The following is a 21,871-nucleotide window of genomic DNA, read 5'->3' as shown; positions in this document are numbered from 1 at the left end:
ACAGTCACTAGTATGGCAATATGTAAATCAATGGATGTGTAATTGATGTGATTCTGCAATCTGTATATGGGCTAAAAATGGGAGTTCATAACCCACTTGAAGCAAAGTGTGAAAGATGATATATCAAGAACTATGTAATGTTTTGAACAACCAACAATAAAAAAAAAAGGTAATGTATGATTTCAGAGAAATTTTAGTTTAATTAAATATTAGGATATTCACAAGGAAAGGATATGGCTACGACTGTACAATAAGTTAATAACATTAATTTTTAAAAATAAATTAAATAGAAGTAATAACTGTCTTGAAAATGCTAATAAAAAATACATGACTCACTTCTTTTTCACCTGTAACAATGTTATAGACCACTGGCTGTTTTTCTGTGCTTCTGTCATTTTTGTTAAAAACTCGAAGTTCATTGTTTCCATCCCCTAATTTATAAAGAACATGCTGAAAGTCCATGGCAGATTCCAAAGGCTCAATTGCAAAGGAAACATTTTCAAATTGCAGTATTCCTCTGTAAAATCAAGGATAATATTTTAAGTGTTTTTAATCAAATGTGTATTATAAAACTGACAAAATCCCAAAGGAAAAATAACAAAGATATAGAATGTTTTGAGTCCAGTGTTTTCTTCCAAACTCTTGATATGATTCTGAAGAGACAGTGATTTCCCTAATCCACAAAACCAATTCCCATTTTATTTTTATAGTTATAAAGTCAGCAGAATTTACCTAATCAGTTGCTAGAATTACAATATTACAGTGACCAACCCTGTTTTCCATGTCACTGACTAATTAAATCAATAATAAATATAAATCTTGATGAATTTCTCCATCTAGCAAGGCTTTTGAAAAACATAATTACACAACTTTAATAACAATTATATGATGATCAATTTTCTTAAAAAATAAGTACTTATGAAATAACATAATTTACATAATATAATTTTATATAATAAAAATCTGAATAAGAAATCAAAAGTGAGATTCTAAAGAGTAAACAATTTGTGTAACTATCCTTCCCTGAATACAGGTAACAGTTCACATCACTACTCCATTAAAAGAAAAAATTTAGGTTTAAATTTTATGTTCCATATAAGGAGCACTGAAAAACATTTGTGAAAACAAGGATCCTACACTATAAAAGGAAGGTAGATAATTTCCTGACACAATGAAAATCTCTCTAAGCAGGAAAGAAGAAACACAATGATTCTAAGAGAGAGAGTGGGATTATTAGGGGAAAAAAGACTATGAACATTATATTAATAATTATTTATATAAACACTCAAGATGATTTCCTTGAGAAAAAGTAATCCTTGTTTAACTTTATTTGCCTTTATAACTCCAAATACTAGGATACACAGTAGGCATCATAAATATTCTCTTTTCTCAAAAAATTAGCCATCCTAAACTTGGTTCTCCAACTTACTATACACAAGTACATTGAGTTGTCATTTCTCTAGTTAAGAACAAAATAAGAAAAGGGAAGGTGCTGGAGGATGAGATTAATCAAATTATGTTATGTGCAAGTACAAATATGGCATAATCAATCCCAATATAATGTATAATTACAATGCACCAATAAAATACAAATTAAAAAAGAAAAAGAGAGTGAGGAGTCTAGGGAATCCAAACCTACAAGGAAGTTAGAAATATCTCTGGTCACTGAGGAACATGACAAAAAATGATGTTAACAGGGATCCACTTAATGCTTTGAGTCCAAACCTTGCCGCTTGGCTGTAAGCAGCTTATAAAACTGTGGTATATACGCGTATTAAGAATTGTAATGAAAAAAAGTACATGTTAAAGGCAAAAAAAAAAAAAAAAAGAATAGTGTTACCTTAGATTAAGTAGAGGGAAGTGAAAGGAGGGGAAGGCAGGGGATGTGGGGATAAGAAAGATAGTAGAATGAAACAGACGTTATTGTCGTATGTGTGTATGTGAGGGTATGGCCAATGTGATTCTACAATACTCAGAAAATGAGAAATTATATCCCATCTATGTATGACATATCAAAGTGTATAAGTACATTCTACTGTCATGTATAACTAATCAAAACAAATAAAAATTAATTAAAAAAATAAAACATTAAAAAAACTGACATTTTTTTGTTTTTGTTCCTTCCTCCTTCCCTTCTCCCCCTCCCTAAACATGTCAAGGGATGAGGGGATAGATCGACATTTCTCCCACGCTAGACTAAGCTATAGTGTTCTTCACTACCCAGAAGAATGTCACCGCCAACAAGAATAAAGAAACTCCAAACCTGAGAACGTGAGCAAAAGCTCTCTTGATGACATTTATTGAACACTACTTAATTTTATCTGATAATCTTATTTGATAACATTTGGGTCCCAGCTCTGTGTTCCTCTTTTAAAAGTCCTGCATTCCTCTGGGGCAGAGAGAATTGAAGACTCTGGGTCAGGAGTCTCCTGTGTTTCTCATTTGCTAGTAAACCAATAAAATTTCTTTTTCCTTTTTTCTTTTAAACCGTCTTCCTGGTTATCAGATCAGCAGTGGAGACAAGGACTGAACTTTCAGTATGAATAAAAGCAGAGAGTGTGTGTTCATAGAATATTACTGAATAACCACAACATAGGAATCCTCCTCTAGTTATAAATTTAAAATAAGGAGAATGAATTCACTACAGCCAAATATCATATCTAGGCTTTCTGTAATCAACAACAGAAAATAAATAAGTAACCTCAGTCCAAAGCATGTGTTGAGTGTGACAATAGAATTTGGATATCCTTCAATATATCCTTGATAGTAGCATTGAGTCTAGGAAATAAAAAAAAGAAAACTGGTTATTGAGGAATTAACATAACTTTCTAATGATTTCCTACCTCTATACTTTATATGTCCTATTACTGGATGGAGACAAGGAAGAGGGTGAACTCTGGGTATGTTGTTTCAAGGGCAGAGTCAAGAGAAATTACTGATAGATACAATGGGCAGATGAAAGAAAGTTGTTCATCTGTGATCTGTGTCCAATAACATTTGTGCCTGTTTATCTTACTTTGTATTCATTTATTAAACAAAATATAAATGAATAAATAAGCAAATACAGTCCATGTTCTAGGCAATGTGAAAGGTAGCAACTCAATCTAGTTTGCTTTTAGTTTACCAAGACCTAAAGAATTAATTAACAATTAATCAGTAAACACTTTAAATATATCTCCTGTGAATCTTGAGAGCTTTCTATATTAGGAAAGCACTTATTCAATGTAAAAAAAATTTTTTAAATTATAAAACATAAATCTCCTTGATGTTTAAGCAAATTACATAAAATTTTCTTCTGGATAACAAATGAATGCTTATTTCTGCATGATATAAGCAAAAATTTATTTTTTTCCTATTCACTTGAAATAACTTATGGCTTAAAATGCTATTAGAGTTTTATTTCTCAGAATTAAAATCTGGTCACTTGATCTCTATTGGGTTTTCTGGTTTAAAAATAAAAAGGTTTCTCTTAACAGTGTCTTCAGTGACAATGCAAGGTAAGTATTAGAGGAAATCAAAAATTGTGCTTGGGGGCTTTTTGTTATGGGATACTGCTTTTGTTTTTGTTTCTTTTTTTTTCTTTTTCCTTAACATTATCTGCTGCAATTTAAATAAAATTTTAAACATTTTAAGGTATTTAGTAGACAGACCAAACAAAATTACATTTGTTTTTATTTTAAAGTGAATGTTTTTCTCTTCAACCAATCTAAAAACAAAATACCTTATGTAGAAATATTTTCATAATATTTTTACTACAAGCTTTCCCGTGTTTTTTATGTCTTAATTTTCCTTGCTACGTTTACTGTAGGTTCCATAAGAATTTTACTCTCTTGTAATTGTGCCTCAGACTTTTTGAAAGTCCACCTTCTAAACTGCCCAGATGATGATCTGGATTCCACATGTTACATTGGTTTATTCTTGTGCTCTCTTGTATTTAAAACTTTGGCTGTACTAAGCAAATGCAAGGTTATAAATTTAGCTAATAGGAGTTTACAGACAATTCAGGTGATTATGATTTCTTGGTTTAACTGAGCTGTACTAGTTTATCTCATAAGGAAATGATGCTGTAGACAAATGTAAATAAAGTCTGTGAGTCAAGCAAAAAAAATAAATAAATAAAACATAAATCTTACCAAAATATCTGAAGAATGAGAACTCACAGATCCTTTATTATGCAAATAGACCATAAAATTATCTGCCAAAAAATATCTGAATATAAAAAAGAGTGAAAGAATGCAAGAAGTTATTCCTTGTGAAACATACAAAGCAACAGTCTGTAAACAAATCCTCAGGTCTAATCCCGCCCACTCTTCACTACAGTTTTATTGGAACATAGCCACACCCATTCATTTACATACTGTCTGAGGCTGTTTTCACGCTGCAACAGCAGAATTAAGTAGCTCAGGCAGAGACCATATGGTTCTCAAAAAATCAGAATAGTTACTTTCTGGATTTTTAGAGAAAAACTTTGTCAACTGTTAACATAAAGGTAGTATGAAATAATACTACTGTTGAAATACTTAAATTTTATTCAAAGTAATATATTTACTCCCACCTTAATGGAGTCCTTTTTAAAAAATAAAAAACATGTGCAAGAAGAGGAGGGGAATTTTTTAAGATATGTATTGGATGTAGGACTATAAGAGTTTTCAGTTCCTTTACTCTAGGTCTTAGTACTATGCATATATACTACTTTGATAATGAAGTGAAAGAGTATTGCATAAAAGTCTTATTATTCTTAGTATTTGGAATAATACTAAGAAAGAATTAGAAATTTCAAATCTAAATTCAATCATTTCTGATTATCATTTCCAGTACTTATTATACCATTTTAGTTTCTTCCCCAACTCATGTTCGCTCCAGCCCAATGTAACTCAACTACATAAATTAGTTGAGAAAACTTTTTAATGACTATCTAGTTGTCAAATCAAAAGGCAGTCTAAAGGCAAGTAAAACAACTCTGAAGCATCTCATGCTTGGCTACATTCCCTTAACACCATCTCCTGTTAGATTTGTTTTCATTTTTTTAGGTTGGGGTATCAGGGATTGAACTCAGCCCTATTTTGTATTTTATTTAGAGACAGGGTCTCACTGAGTTGCTTAGTGCCTCACTTTTGCTGAGGCTGGCTTTGAACTTGAGTTCCTCCTGTCTCAGCCTCCCAAGCTGCTGGGATACAGGAGTTTTGTTAGGTTTTAATGATGCTTTCTCTCATGTCTATATCTCCTTATAAATCACCTCATCTAGATCCTTCCTTTGTCCCTTAAATATTTCCATGACATTCAATTCTACATTTTTTTTGACATTCTCACCTTTAAACTTCATCCTCTACTTCTATAGGTATATCTTGTTTATTTCTGTGACTGTGTTTACTACTTATATTAAAAAGATGACTTTGATTATCATAGCTTCTCTAAGTGTGTAGTGTGGTGTCTTCAGCTTTGTTCAGTTTTGATCATGATTGCTTTGGTTATTTGGAGTTTTTTGTGGCTCCACATAAATTTTAGGATTTTTTTCTATTTCTGTAAAAAAAATACCATCAGAATTTTGCTATTATAAACAGAACTGATTTCTCAATTTCCTTTCACATAGTTTATTATTACTGTACAGAAATGCAACCTATTTTTGAAAGTTCATTTTATAACCTATAACTTACTGAATTTCTGTATCAGTTTTATAGGGTTGTTTTGTTTTGGTGGAATCTTAGGATTTTCTATATATAAAATCATGTTGCCTTCAAACAAGGATAATTTAACTCTTGCTCTCCAGTTTGGATACCTTCTCTTTCTTTTTCATAATTGCTCTAACGAGAATTTCTAGTGCTATGTTAAACAGAACTGGTGAGAGTGAGCATCCTTGTCTTAATCTTAGAGGGAAATCCTTCAACTATTTACCATCGACCATGATTATTAGCAGTGGGTTTTTCAAATTTTGCTTTTATTGTATATGGAGATACATTCCCTCTATACCTAACTTGTTGAATCCTTTTAATCATGAAAGGATTTTGAATCCCATGCTTCTCTACCAAGTTCTAAACCAAATTAACCATCAACTGAACACTTTCCCTGGGGTGTCCCACTAGCAATTCAAGTCCAGATTCTCCAATAGTGAGCACATATTTTCCCTGACTCAGATCTGTTCCTTTTCTCCCTCTGCTCTGATTATGCAGGTGCTGCTGGTTCTGCCAACTTACTAAAATAGCAGTCTTCAGGAAGTGAATCCCTACTTGTTTCAGCTCCCAATCCCCATTCACAAAAGACTACTTTAAATATTAGGATCAAAAATTTAAATGTCACATGCAAGCATTTGCTCATCCAAGACAACTAAAACTTTTAATAACAACTAGATTTATTTTTCATACTCAATTTTAACACAAGTGAACAGTTTCATAGAGATTAAATGAAACCTAAAGAATAAAAAAAAATTACCTTTTTTTAAGGTGCACAGTATACGGTTTCTCATCTATTGGAATGATGTAAGATACCTGTTCCTAGAAAATCCAGAACAACTGAAGTGAAGATAAATTTAATATAAGAAACAAAACACAATTATATATCAATTAACCCCTCCAAACAATGATTTAAATGTACTTATTAAATATCTGAGTATATATGATTTAAAATCTGTAACAAAACATCAAAAATTTGTATTTAACCAGGTACAATGGCGCACACCTGTAATCCTAGCACACCTGTAATCCCAGCAGCTCGTGAGGCTGAGGCAAAAGGATTGCAAATTCAAAGCCAGCCTCAGTGAAAGTGAGGTGCTAAGAAACTCAGTGAGACCCTGTCTCTAAATAAAATACAAAAGAGCCTGGGGATGTGCCTCAGTGGTGGAATGCCCCTGAGTTTAATCCCCTTACAAAAAAAAAAAAAAATACCTGATTTTAGCATAATAAAAATAAAAGACACATTGAGGAAGACAGGATGGAGTTTCCTATGTCATACCTTACCCAACCCCAAGCAACACAGTGTGGAAGGAGATGCCTCCTGCTTGGAAAAGGGAAAGGGAATCAGGCCCAACACAATGAAACCCAGAACCAAGCAGAGCCCTGCTACCCATGGTCCCAGGTCAGCACCCTCAGACTGAGCCCGAGGACCTCACATTAGCCAGGTGGCCATAGGACTGTTTCACCAACCTCAAGAAGCACTCACAGAGCAACAAAAAAAAAAAAAAAAAAGGTCTCCACTTACTAGTATAACAGGAAAGTGAGCATAGAAATTTGCCTTGAAACTCAGTGCCAGACCCACCACAGTGAGATTCATCATCAGGCAGAATCCAAAGGCTCCCATACCCAGGTCAGTACTTACAAACAGAGCCTCTAAGCATGCCAACAATTAGGCAGAAACTGCAGCCCAGGAAGATGGACTCAAGATTCAGCCTGCATTACTGCCAGCTGTGGCACAGCAAAGAGCAAGCTTCCATTTACTAAGGGTTAGGATAGGGAAGTAAGCACAGGATTTTATCTTAGAACTCAGTGCTAGGTCAGTGATACCCAACACTGGGGAGATGCCAATGCCTCCTACCTCCTACCTCCAGGTGACTGTCCACAAAGTCTTCAGGCCAAACCCAGTACCAGGCAGAGGCCCATGACCTTTGTGGGTAGGACTTCTATGCTGGACAGTATCAACTGTGGCTGATTACAGTATTCTCAGGCCATGTTCACACCATAGCAGCAGGCAGCATATAGCACTGTAGGCCTGGTCCTGCCCTTGTGCTATGCTGATCTCAATGGGCTATGGACTCTGGGTGGGACTCAACAAGTCTGCAAGACACAGGACTGCCTACCTCAACACTCTTCCAAACCAATCAGGACCACAAAGAGAGAGTGCCCACTTGGAAGCAGAAAAGGTTAAGTAGGCACCAAGTCATTGTACAGCCAAGAGATGATCCCCCCACTGTAAGGCCCAGAGTCAGTCAGAATTTCACAGCATCTGATCATAGGCCATTGACCATTTCAACAAAGTATCTGAGCTCAATTCTTCCCCAAGAAAGGTTTGTGAGAAAAGCCTATCCTATTTAGGCACCACCCCCCCATTCATACTGAATAACATACATCAACTGGAGACTCTCAACACACCAGGACTTAGGGCATGATCTAGGGATGAAACAGCAGAAGAGATCACAGGATTAGAGAAAACAGGCTATCTGTTTAGAATTTCTGAAAGGACAGGCACAAACAAAGTCAGATTATGAAGGTGGGAATAAGCAACTAATTTTTCAATATACCGCTGTTGTCATATTTCAGCAAGCCTCAAGACCTACCAGAGAATAATCACCTCACCTAATGACAAAAAAAGGTGTCAGAAACTGACATAAATCAAATGATAAGTGAAAACTCTTACATAGAATTCAAAATGGCTATTTTAGGGGAACTCAATAAATTTTAAGAAAACACAGAGAAACAACTCATTACACTGTCAGAGAAACTTAACAGAGAGATTGAAGTAATCCTTTAAAACTAAACACAAATCAATTAGATGCTAAAAGATAAAGACAAAGGATTCTCAAGCAGCAAGAGAAGAGAAAGAAATGGCCAAATAACATATAAAGGTGTTCCAATTCACCTGATACAAACTTCTCAGCAGAAAGATTATAAACCAAGAATGAAGAAAATGAGATTTTCACTTTGCTAAATAAATTTTTTTTAAATTAAAACTGCGAACCAAAATACTATACCCAGAAAAGCTAGTCTTTAGAAATTAACAGCAGGTCTTCCCTACTAGAAATGCTAAAAGAGGTTCATCAAACTGAAAAATTATTGAGTAAGAGACGCATGAGAAGGTATAAAAATTACTGATAAGAGTAACTATACAATTTTTTAAAGTAACTATACAAAATCGGAATGCTGTAAAACCAAAAACTTGGTGTATAAACCATTCATATCTTTACTATAAAGGCTAAAATTCAAAACAAAAAAATAATGACATTAATATGAAAAAGACAATATAGTATGTTGTAGAATAGGACATCAAAAATTCAACTTGTGAGAAGGAATGAAGAGCAAGTGTAGAGATTTTTATTAGATTTTCCCTCCATTTTTGTTTCTGTTCCTATCTTTATGACCAATTAATATGTTAACATTTGAAACAGCCTGTTATAATCAAAATAATTTTTTGTCAGCTTCGTGGTTAACCTAGAGCAAATTCTGTAATATATACCAAAAATAATGACAAACAATTAAAACACACTACTAGAGAAATCACTTGGCCACAAAGGAAGACTTAAGAGAGGGAGAAAGTAAGAAAGGAACTATGGTAAAAGTATGAAATAACAGAATACGCTAGTAAGACCTTACCTATTGATAACTATCTTAAGTGTAAATGGGTCGGGCTTCCTGTTCTCCTTTCCTCTGCTCAGATTTGAGATCTGACTTCCACCTACCCAAATCGCTGGTCTCAGCTCAGTCTCTGCCTGGCCTTGGTGGCAGCTGAGTGCTGAGTTGGGCAAGCACTTCCCAAGAGAGGCTGATCTACCTGGTTCCCCTTGTTCACAGGGGAGGGAGAGCCCTTGGAATTTCTGCCTATGCCCACAGACATTGGAGAGGGCGAGGGACACCTAGTGGTAAGTTACCGAGTCCTAAGAAAACTAGCGAGACTTTCCTCCAGTTCACTGTCCTATGAGGGGCCAAGCCAGAGAGAAGCTGCCCATAATCTCCAAATCTCCAGCATCATAGAGGCAGGGAACCCCAGATGGTGGCTGAAGCTGACAGAAAGCTACAACAAGAGGGTGCCTAAGTCCTTGGGACACCTAAAGAGGAAGTGCTCAGATCTTCACCATAGCCAGCAGGAGGTCATTCAAAGCAATAATATGTCTGGGCCCAAGGCAACCAGAGCTCCCAGTCTGAATTCTCTCCTAGCCCAATTCATCTCCCAGCTTGAACCTTGACCACAAATATGGAGTGTGATAGGACATGGTTTAGATACTGGCTGGACTCTGCCTCACTCACAGTCAGCAGAGGGAATCAGCACCCGCCATTCAAAACCTGGGGCAGTGGAACTAGAACAGTATGAACTGGCTGAGTTCCATTCTCCAGGAGTAATGACAGTAACCTCAATGAGTTGCACAGGCCAGGGGAACATTTGTGCAACAAAGATCACCTGCAGAGAATCTGCAACCCCAGGACTTGTGCTTATTGAAGCCACCAGAATCTATACCACCAAGAAAAGGACACTGTAGAGGGGACTCTCCACAATCTCAGCCACAGCCCAGAGCCTTCATCCAGAACTTCTTCACACAATAGAAACACACAACAGACACAATACCACACCCTCCAAGCACTTAGCCACAGGCCCCTGAGCTGACAAACCAGAACCAACCAGTTGATGGAAGGTCCATTGCAACTAGGAGAGTGGCTCCTGTGTCCCAGCATCTCTGGAAAGATTCAAGGGCAAAGAATGACAGATACCTTCAAAATGCCCCAAATCGTAATGAAACTCATCTTGGCATGGTTTTCTATAAGTAACTTTAATGTCAACCTTAATGATATATAAAACTCTATCTTGACTGTTAGTTCTTACCCTAATAGCCAACATTGTACCTTCAACCCACATAAATACATTTTTTTCCTAACAGTTTAAAATATCATTTGGGGGCTGGGGATGTGGCTCAAGCGGTAGCGCGCTCGCCAGGAATGCGTGCGGCCCGGGTTCGATCCTCAGCACCACATACAAACAAAGATGTTGTGTCCACCGAAAACTGAAAAATAAATATTGAAATTCTCTCTCTCTCTCTCTTTAAAAAAAATAAAAATAAAAAAAAATTTAAAAAAAAATATATCATTTGGAATCATTCTTCCTATCCCTAGTTTACACTTGTTCCTCTTATCCCCTATTCTTCCTTTCACACTGTCTACCACTACCTCAACTAGGATCCACATTTTTTACCTTTTTAATTCAGTCTTAGCATTCTATTCTTTTTCTCACTCTTTTGCCCAATCTTCTTCCCCTTTTCAGCCTTAATATAATATTATAGCAGTTTTACTCTATTCGTAACTAATTCTTCAGCCTGTTCCAGTTATAAACTTATGAAAAGTTTATACTAAATTAGAGCAATTGTGTAGAACAATATCAACAAGTTTTTCACTTTTCATAAGGTTGTATATGTGGTTTGACTCTGAAGTCATTATAGAAAATAGGCTTCAGTGACATCTCTCAAAGTGGATCTGATCCTGGAATCAATAGAGGCCACACATTGAGCTAAACTATTAATACCTGGATATTCTTCCAACACCAGGGCTTATAAAACAATAAAGCTAACAAAGTAGGCATTTGCTTATAAGAAGAAGCAATAACCATCCTATTAGATGGGGAGATATACAAGCAATATGAAAAAGCAAGAGAACAAACCACCTCACAACTCAGAACACTTCAACAACTGACCCCATTAACACCACAGAGGAAGATATGTCAAAAAATAATTTAGAAAGTTCATAGTTAAAATGTTCATGAGATAAAAGAGTGAAAGAGAAAATAAATAGGAAGTAAAGATCACTTCAATAAAGAAATGAAGATTCTGTAAAAGAACCAAATGGAAATCCTGGAAATAAAAATCTACTAAATCCAATTGAAAATTCAGTGGAAAAAAGAGTCACCAATAGATTAGGCCATTTTGAAAATAGATTTTCAGTCCTTGAAGACAAAGAACATAACCTCAAAAATAAAACTGACCATAAGGAAGAAATGTTAAGAGACCATAACCAGAATATGCTGGGAAAACATCAAGATATTAAATTTACGAAACACTGGGGTAGATGAAAGTTCTGAAATACAAACTAAAAGTATGCACAATCTTTTCAATGAAATATTAGAAAATTTTCCAAACATTAAGAATAAGAAGGACATTCAAATATAAGAGGCATATAGGACACCAAATATAAAAAATCACAATAGATCCACTCCAACAAATTATTATGAAAATGTCTAACATAGAGAATAAGGATAGCATTTTAAAATTTTCAAGAGATAAATAGATTGTCACATTTACAGGAAAACCAATTCAAATTTCAACTGATTTCTCCACCCAAAACTAAAAGGCAGAGGGCATGCAATAATATATACCACGCTCTGAAAGAAAATCAGTTTTAACCAGGATTACTATATCCAGAAAAATTAAGTTTCAGAATTGAAGATGAAATAAAAACCTTCCATGACAAACAGAAGCTAAAAGAATTCAGAATCACAAAACCTACATTACAAAACATACTCAATGAAATATTTCATGAAGAAGAAATGAAAACCAGCATAGGGATGCATTACAGTAGAAGGAGAGTCCATTAAAGGAGCATCAAGTCCAATTTAAACATTAAAAATACATCAAAATGGCACTGAAATAAAGTATGTCACTCTATAATAACACTGAATGTGAATGGACTCTTCAATCAAAAGATATAGGTTGGAGGGGGTTATGATGCCAGAGTAGAGAAGGTTGCTTTCCTAGCTGCTCCGTGGAATGAAACCAAGAAAGCAGACAGGCAGCTTCTCATCAAGGAGGCCTGAGGCGTGTCTGGGTATGGAGAGTTAGAGATCAAAGACACTGCCCGTCTAAACTGAAAGGCATGCTGCAAAATATTCTTTTGCAGGGAAGGTGAGGAGAGGACAGAGGAAAGAACCATATTGCAGCTGTGGTATGGGGGCTGGCAGATCCCTGGGGAGCAGATCCCTGGCAAACCCAAGTTTGGCCTGAAATACAGACCTGGCAAACCCACACAGCACAATATAGAGTGTGCCTAAGTGACCAGGAGAAAAACAAACCTGGAGAGAGGATTACACAGGGTTAACACAGAGGCTTACACTGGTCATGGAAACCCACCTGGCTCTCACCCTTCCCCTCCAAAGCTTGCAGGACCAGCTGGGAGAGGAATTCAAAAGGGTGGGGGGCAGGCAAGTTTGGAGACTGAACCAGAGATCAGGAAAGGTGGAGTCCACAGGTGATGTAGTGGACTATGAATTGACTCCTCCAACCTATGAGTAGAACCCAGGGGAAGTCCCTGGTGTACAGTCTTCCATCAGGGACCCCGGCAACTGCTGGGCCATCTCCAGAACAACTGGCATTCAGCAAAGAGCCCATCAAAGCCTAAACCCCATTTCCAGGAATTCTGCCGAAGAGATTACCTCACTCACTCCAGCATCTGGAGGGTGGAGCATCATGCTCCAGATGACCCCATCTAATTATGCTGAGAAGATGAAAATCTTTTGAAATCCAATGAAAACAATTTTTTAACTTTTCATAAAACTTTTTTTCTCACTTTTTTTTTCTTTTCTCTGTTTAATTGTGACCTTAATGATTCATGGACATTTATACACACTCATATTTGGGGGGTTTTCCCCCTCATTTCTAGCATTTTTGAAGCCAGTTATTTTTCATGGATTACTTTTTGATGTTTGATTGATATCTTTCAGTTTTGTTTTGTGTTCTTTTATTTTTAATATTTTTTTAAAATTTTTACTTTATATGTATATTTTTCCTCTCACCCTTCTGTATTGCTTAATTCTATTTCTCTCTTTTCTTCAAATAAGAGCCAATCTCTATTGTTCTCTCTTTCACTCTTCAATTTTTTGCTTCTATCTGCTCTTATCTTCTCTCATAAGCAGCACTTCTATTCTCTCCCTGTTCATCATCCAAAATTGTAAACTCTTTTGTCAACTTACCATTTTTATTGTAGGCAATAACTTATGTCAATTCTGTTTATTGTGACAATTAACATTGTAGTTGTCACAGCAGGAACTATTTGGTTTAATGCTGTATATTGTTTGTAATGATTGTTGTTATTATTTGTCTCCCCCAAAATTGTGAGATACTGGAAACAGGGAAACTATAAATCTAGATGGTAGAAGCTCTTCTGCCTCAGATCCATACTGGTAGAAGGTAGACACACTAACAACATGAAAAAGCAAGGTAACAAATTGCCCCAAACAAAACAAGATACTCAAATAACAGAATCCATCAACACCACAGTGGAAGAAATGTCAGAGAAGAAGTTCAAAATGTACATATTTAAACTGATCTTCAAGGTAAAGAACAATATAAAGAGTAAAATCAGACAGAAATATAGAGTAAGTGAAAGATCACTTCAAGAGACAGAGATTCTGAAAAGAAATCAGGCAGGAATCCTCAAAATATAGGAATCAATAAACAAAATTAAAAATTCAATTAAAAGCATCAACAACAGACTAGGTCACTTGCAAGACAGTTTTAGGCAATGAAGACAAAATATACAATCTTGAAAACAAAGTTGACCATGGAAAAAAGATGCTAAGAGACCATGAACAGAACTTCTAAGAAATATGGGACAACATGAAAAAACAAATTTAAGATTTACTGGGATAAGTGAAGGTGCAGAGATATAAACCAAATAAATACATATTTTTTTCAATGAAATAATATCAGAAAATTTCACAAACCTGAAGAATAAAATGGAAAATCAAATACAGAAGGCTTACATGACCCCAAAACCACAAAATTATAACAGACACACATCAAGGCACATTATTATGAAAATGCCTACCATAGAGAAAAAAGATCGAATTTTAAAGGTTACCAGAAAATAATTACAGATAATAGTCATAGGGAAATCAATCTGGATCTGAGCTGATTTCTCAACCCACACCCTCAAAGCTAGGAGGTCTTGGGATAACATATACCAAGCTCTGAAAGAAAATGGATGCCAGCCAGGAATACTGTGCCCAGCAAATTTAAGCTACAGAATTGATGATGAAAAAAAAAACTTTCATGAATAAAAAAAGTTTAAAAAAAATCACAACTAGAAAGCCTGCACTACAAAACATACTCAATGAAATATTTCATAAAGAAGGAATGATAAATAAAAGTGAAAAACAGCAAAGGGAGAAACTATACTAGAAGAATAGCCAATCAGTTTTAATTCAAATTAAAACCATAAATAAATCAAAATGACAGGGAATAAAAATAATTTCTCAATAATAACATTGAATATAAATGGCCTAAACTCATCAATCAAAAGACATAGAATAGCAGATTGGATTAAGAACAGCCCAACAATATGCTGTCTTCAAGAGACTCACCTCATAGGCAAACACATCCACAGACTGAAGGTAAAAGGATGGGGGGAAAAAAATACATCATTAACACGGATTTTGTAAACAAGCAGAGGTTTCTATCTTCATATCAGATAAACTGGACTTCAAATCAAAGATAATCATAAGGGACAAAGAAGGACATTCATACTGCTTAAGGGAATTATATATCAATAAGACATAACAATGATAAATATTTATGCTCCAAACAATGGAGCATCTACATACATCAAACAAATCCTCAATTTCAAGAATCAAATAGACCACAACTCAATAATAGTGGGTGACTTTAACACACCTCTATCACCACTGTATAGATTCTCCAATCAATCAAAAACTAAATAAAGATGCTATTGAACTAAAAAATACAATTGATAATTTGAACTTAACAGACATATATAGAATATTTCACCCATAAATGACTGAATACACTTTCTTCTCAGCAACACATGGATCCTTCTCTAAAATAGACCATATATTAGGCCACAAAGAAAATCTTAGAAAATATAAGAAAATAGAGATAATACCTTGAATTATATCAGATCATAATGGAATGAAATTAGAAATCCATGATAAAATAAAAAATATAAGCTACTCTAACACCTTGAGACTAAATAATATACTATTGAATGATGAATGGATAGCAGAAGAAATCGGGAATGAAATAACTAAAATACTTAGAGGTAAATGAGAACAGTAATACAACATATCAAAATTGCTGAGACACTATGAAGACAGGTATAACAGGAAAGTTCATTGCATTGAGCTCATTCACTGAAACAATAGAAAGTCACCAAAAAATAACCTAACATTACATCTCAAAGCCCAAGAAAATGAAGAACAAATCAACATCAAAAGCAGTAGAAGGAAGTTCTGGAGGGAGAGCCCGCCCATCCCACGCCACTGTGTCCCGAAGTCTGGAACAGAGCCACTCCACGCTGGGGTTCCTTATTCTAAAGCATGGCTCCACAGCCCAACATCAAGGTACATATAGGCTTGAGGCTGCCACCACCACAAAACTGGAATAGCATCACTTCTAGCAAGGAACAATAATAAGGACCTGGTAAGACATCATCAAGGTCCCTGTGGGCCTGGATGCACCAGAAGTTTCCCTACTAGGGGTGCTAACAGAAATCCTGTTGCTGAGGTAACAGAGTCTTGCATGGGGTTTCCCATCTCTTGTTTCTCCAACCAACAGCCAACTTCTGATTACCCTCTCATTAGTCATATAATCCAATACCTCCATATAATACCTCTCACATCCTACATCATAAACATCTCAGTCAACCCCCCATCACTCCTTCCACCATCAGAAACTGTAAACCATTATGCAAATCTACTGACTATATGGTAGAAGATAACTGAACTCATCATTTTTGATTATAGTGACAAAACTGTAAATGTAAAAACAGAAGCTAACTGGGTACATTGAGTGCTGTAATATTCATCTCTCCCTTAAAAGTGAGATATTAGGAACCTGTAGGGACACTATAAGACAATAGGGCAGAAGCTGTAATACCTCAGATATACACTGCAACAAAGGAAGACACATAGATATCATGAAAAAGCAAGAGAGGAAAGTACCCCAAACAAACCAAGATACTACAACAATAGAATCCACAGATAGCACAGTAGGTGAAATTTCAGAGAAGAAGTTCAGAATATACATACCTAAAATGATTTGGGAATTAAAGAATGACCTAAGTAAGCAGATACAGGCAAAAATTGACCATTCCAACAAAAAGATAAGAGAACAAATTCAGGCGACCATCAATCACACCAACAAAGAGATAAGAGAGCAAATTCAGGTTGCAAGAGATTACTTCAAGGGCTAGGGTTGTGGCTCAGCGGTAGAGTGCTTGCCTAGAAAATGCGAGGCCCTGGGTTTGATCCTCAGCACCACATAAAAATAAGTAAATAAGGGCTGGGGACATCGCTCAAGCGGTAGCGTGCTCACTTGGCATGTGCGCAGCACTAGGTTCGATCCTCAGCACCACATACAAATAAAGATGTTGTGTCCGCCGAAAACTAAAAAATAAATATTAAAAAATTCTCTCTCTCTCTGTCTCTCTCTCTCTCTCTCTCTCACTCTCTCTAAAAAATAAATAAGTAAACAAAATAAATGTATTAAAAATATTTTTTAAAAAATAAAAACATAATTTTTAAAAAGAGATTACTTCAAGAAAGAGATAGAGATACTAGGGGGAAAAAACAAACAGAAATCCTCGAAATGAAAGAAACAATAAGCCAATTTAAAAAAATCAATAGATAGCATCACCAACAGACTAGAACACTTGGAAGATAGGACCTCAGGCAATGAAGACAAAATATACAATCTTGAAAATAAAGTTGACTTCACAGTGAAGATGGTAAGAAACCATAAACAGAATATCCAAGAATTATGAGATACCATCAAAAGATCAAATTTAAGATTTATTGGGATAGAGGAAGGTTCAGAGATTCAAACCAAAGGGATGCACAATCTCTTCAATGAAATAATATCAGAAAATTTCCCAAGCATGAAGAATGAATTGGAAAATCAAATACAAGAGGCCTATAAGACACCAAATGTACAAAATTACAACAGATCTACCCCAAGGTACATTACAAGGAAAATGCCTAGCATACAGAATAAGGATAGAATTTTAAAAGCTGCAAGAGAGAAAAATCAGACTACCTATAAGGGAAGACCAATTCAGATCTCAGCTGATTTTTCAACCCAGGTTCTCAAAGCTAGGAGATCCTGGAACAATATATACCAAGCTCTAAAAGATAGTGGATGCCAAATAAGAATCTTATATCCAGCAAAATTAAACTTCAAATTTGACAATGAAATAAAAACCTTCCATGAAAAACAAAAGTTAAAAGAATTTACATCAAGAAAGCCTGCACAACAGAACATTCTCGGCAAAATATTCCATGAGGAGGAAATGAAAAACAACAATGAAAATCTGCAAAGGGAAAAACTACAATAAAGGAAAAGCCAACCAAAGGAGAAACCAAGTCAAGCTAAATACCAAAAATAAACAAAAGTGACTGGTAATACTAATCATGTCTCAATAATAACTCTAAATGTTAATGGTCTAAACTCACCAATCAAAAGATATAGGCTGGTAGAGTGGATTTAAAAAAAAAGACCCAACAATATGCTGCCTTCAAGAGACTCATCTCATAGGATAAGACACCCACAGACTGAAGGTGAAAGGTTGGGGGAAAAAAATACACCACTCACATGGTCTATGTAAGCAAGCAGGGGTTTCCATTCTCATGTCAAATAAAGTAGACTTCAAGCCAAAGTTAATCAAAAGGGAGAAACATGGATATTTTGTACAACTTAAGAGAACCATACATCAACAAGACATAACAGTTATAAATATATATGCCCCAAACAATGGAGCATCTACGTCCATCAATCAAACTCTTCTCAAGTTCAAGAGTCAAATAGACCACAAACGGTAATCTGAGTGACTTTTTAACACACCTCTTTCACTACTGGATAGATCTTCCAAACAAAAGCTAAACAAAGAAACTATAGAAATCTAGAATACAATCAATAACTTAGACCTAATATATAGATTATATTATCCATCAATGAGCAAATACACTTTCTTCTCAGCAGCACATGGATCCTTCTCTAAAATAGACCATATATATTATGCCACAAATCAAATCTTAGTAAATACAAAAAAGTAGAGATACTATCATGCATTCTATCAGACCAAAATGGAATGAAATTAGAAATCAATGATAAAATAAAAAATAAAAGCTACTCCAACACCTGAAGACAAAATAATATACTATTGAATGAACAATGGATTGCAAAAGATAACAAGGAGGAGATTAAAAAAATTCTTAGAGGTAAATGAGAGCACCAAAACAACATATTGAAATCTCTGGGACACTATGAAGGCAGTTCTAAGAAGAAAGTTTATTGCATGGAATTCACTCCTTCAAAGAAGAAAAAGTCAACAAACAAATGACCTAACATTATATCTCAAAACCCTAGAAAAAGAAGAACAAATCAACCCTAAAAGCAGTAGGAGATGGGAAATAATTTAAATCAGAGCTGAAATCAGTGAAATTGAAACAAACAATTGAAAAAAAATGATAAAACAAAAAGTTGGTTCTTCAGAAAAATAAATAAAATTGATAAACTATTAGCAATGCTAATAAAAAGAGAGATAAAACTCAAATTATTAACATCCGTGATGAAAAAGGAAATATGATTGACACTACAGAAATAAAGAGAATAATTAGAAATTACTTTGAAAATTTGTACTCCAATAAAAGAGAAAATATTAGAGGTATCGACAAATTTCTAGAGGCCATATGATATGCCCAAACTAAATCAGGATGATATACACAATTTAAACAGATCAATTTTAAGCAAGGAAATGAAATAGAGGACGCCATCAGAAGCCTACCAACCAAGAAAAGCCCAGGACTAGATGGATACACAACTAAATTCTAAAAGATCTTTAGAGAAAAACACACACCAATATTTCTCAAACTATTTCATGAAAGAGAAAAAGAGGAAACATTTCCAAACACATTCTATGAGGCCAATATCACCCTGATTCCAAAACCAGACAAAGATACTTCAAAGAAAGAAAACTTCAGACCAATATCTCTAATGAACATAGATGCAAAAATCCTCAATAAAATTCTGGCAAATTGAATACAAAACATATCAAAAAGATTGTGCACCATCATCAAGTGGGATTCATCCCAGGGATGCAAGGTTGGTTCAACATACAGAAATCAATAAATGTAATTCATTACATCAATAGACTCAAAGATAAGAATCATATTATCATCTCGATAGACGAAGAAAAAGCATTTGACAAAATACAGCACCCCTTTATGTTCAAAACGCTAGAAAAGCGAGGGATAACAGGAGCATATATCAACATTGTAAAGGCTATTTATGCTAAGCTTCAGGCCAACATCATACTAAATGGAGAAAAATTGAAAGAATTCCCTCTAAAAACTGGAACAAGACAGGGGTGCCCTCTTTCATCACTTCTATTCAACATAGTTATTAAAACTCTAGCCAGAGCAATCAGACAGACAAAAGAAATTAAAAGATTAGGAAAAGGAAGAACTCAAATTAGCACTATTTGCAGATTATATGATTCTATACCTAGAAGACCCCAAAAATTCCACCAGAAATCTCCTAGAACTAATAAGTGAATTCAGCAAAGTAGCTGGATATAAAATCAATACCCATAAATCAAAGGCATTTCTGTACATCAGTGACAAATTCACTGAAAGAGAAACTAGGAAAACCTCCCCATTTATAATAGCCTCAGAAAAAAATAAAATACTTAGGAATAAATTTAATGAAAGAGGTGAAAGACCTCTACATTGAAAACTACAACACGCTAAAGAAAGAAATTAAAGAAAACCTTAGAAGATGGAAAGATCTACTTTGTTCTTGGATAGCATAATTAATATTGTCAAAATGACATACTACCAAAAGCACTATACAGATTCAATGCAATCCCAATGGCATTCCTTATAGAAATAGAAAAAGCAATCATGAAATTCATCTGGAAAAATAAGAGACCCAGAATAGCCAAAGCAATCCTTAGCAAGAAGAGTGAAGCTGATGGCATTACTATACCAGACCTTAAACTATACCACAGAGCAATAGTAACATTTAACAGCATGGTATTGGCACCAAAATAGACTGGTAGACCAATGGTACAGAATAGAGGACACAGAGTCTAACCCACATAACTACAGTTACTTTATATTAGACAAGGTGCCAAAAACACATTGGAGAAAAGATAGCCTTTTCAACAAATGGTGCTGGGAAAACTGGAAATCCACATGTAGCAAAATGAAATTAAATCTCTAACTCTCACCATGCACAAAACTCAAAGTGGATCAAGGACCTAGGAATTAAACCAGAGACCTTGTGCCTAATGGAAGAAAAAGCAGACCCAAGTCTCCATCATGTCAGATTAGGCTCCAACTTTCTTAATAAGATTCCTATAGCACAATAATTAAAACCAAGAATCAATAAATTGGATGGATTTAAACTAGAAAGCTTCTTCTCAGCAAAAGAAACAATCAGTGAGGTGAATAGAGAGCCTACAGAATGGGAGCAAATCTTTAGCACAAGCACATCAGATAGAGCACTAATCTCTAGGATATATAAAGCACTCAAAAACCTTAATACCAAAAAAAATCAATAAATGGGCTAAGGAACTGAACAGACACTTCTCAGAAGAGGATATACAATCAATCAACAAATATATGACATCATTACCCTAAATACATGTATGAAGACACAAATGATGTGAAAATACTTTGTGTACATTCAGTGACTTGAAAAATTGTGCTCTATATGTGTAATATGAAGTAAATTGCATTCTGTCATCATGTATAACAAATTAGAATAAATAAGTAATTTTTCAAAAAAGCAGAAGACAGGAAGTAATTAAAGCTGACAAAGTTTTAGAGACATGTGACCTACCAAAATTGAGTCAGGACAGGAAAATTTAAACAGATAAACTTCAAGGAATGAAATTGAAGAAGCCATAAAAAGTCTACCAAGAAAAAAAGCCAAATGGATTCTGAGCCCAGTTCTACCAGACCTTCAAATTATAACTAATACCAAATCTACTCAAATTATTCCATGAAATGGAAAAGGAAAGAACCCTTCCAAACTCATTCTATGATGCTAGTCTCACCATGATACTAAAACCAGACAAAGAAACATCAAGGAGAGAAAATTTCAGACCAATAACCCTGATGAGCATAGATGCAAAAATTCCTAATAAAATATTGGCAAACCACAAACAAAAAAACA

At 35.0% G+C, this 21,871-nt stretch overlaps 1 protein-coding gene across 1 annotated transcript in view; it reads right to left on the bottom strand.

Moving 5' to 3' along the window:
* LOC107155345 (disintegrin and metalloproteinase domain-containing protein 32-like) overlaps positions 1 to 21,871 on the bottom strand; it is a 179,536-nt gene that overhangs the window by 144,070 nt on the left and 13,595 nt on the right. Inside the window, exons 3-6 of the mRNA XM_048792765.1 lie at positions 6,427 to 6,488; positions 4,134 to 4,209; positions 2,702 to 2,778; positions 337 to 517 (exon numbers count right to left, since the gene is read on the bottom strand). Coding sequence (XP_048648722.1) covers positions 337 to 517; positions 2,702 to 2,778; positions 4,134 to 4,209; positions 6,427 to 6,488 — 396 coding nt within the window. The remainder of the gene's footprint in view (positions 1 to 336; positions 518 to 2,701; positions 2,779 to 4,133; positions 4,210 to 6,426; positions 6,489 to 21,871) is intronic.

Source organism: Marmota marmota, unplaced genomic scaffold (assembly GCF_001458135.2).
Source record: "Marmota marmota marmota unplaced genomic scaffold, marMar, whole genome shotgun sequence".
Classification (NCBI taxonomy): Eukaryota; Metazoa; Chordata; class Mammalia; order Rodentia; family Sciuridae; genus Marmota; species Marmota marmota.
This window is presented reverse-complemented; position numbering and strand designations above follow the sequence as displayed.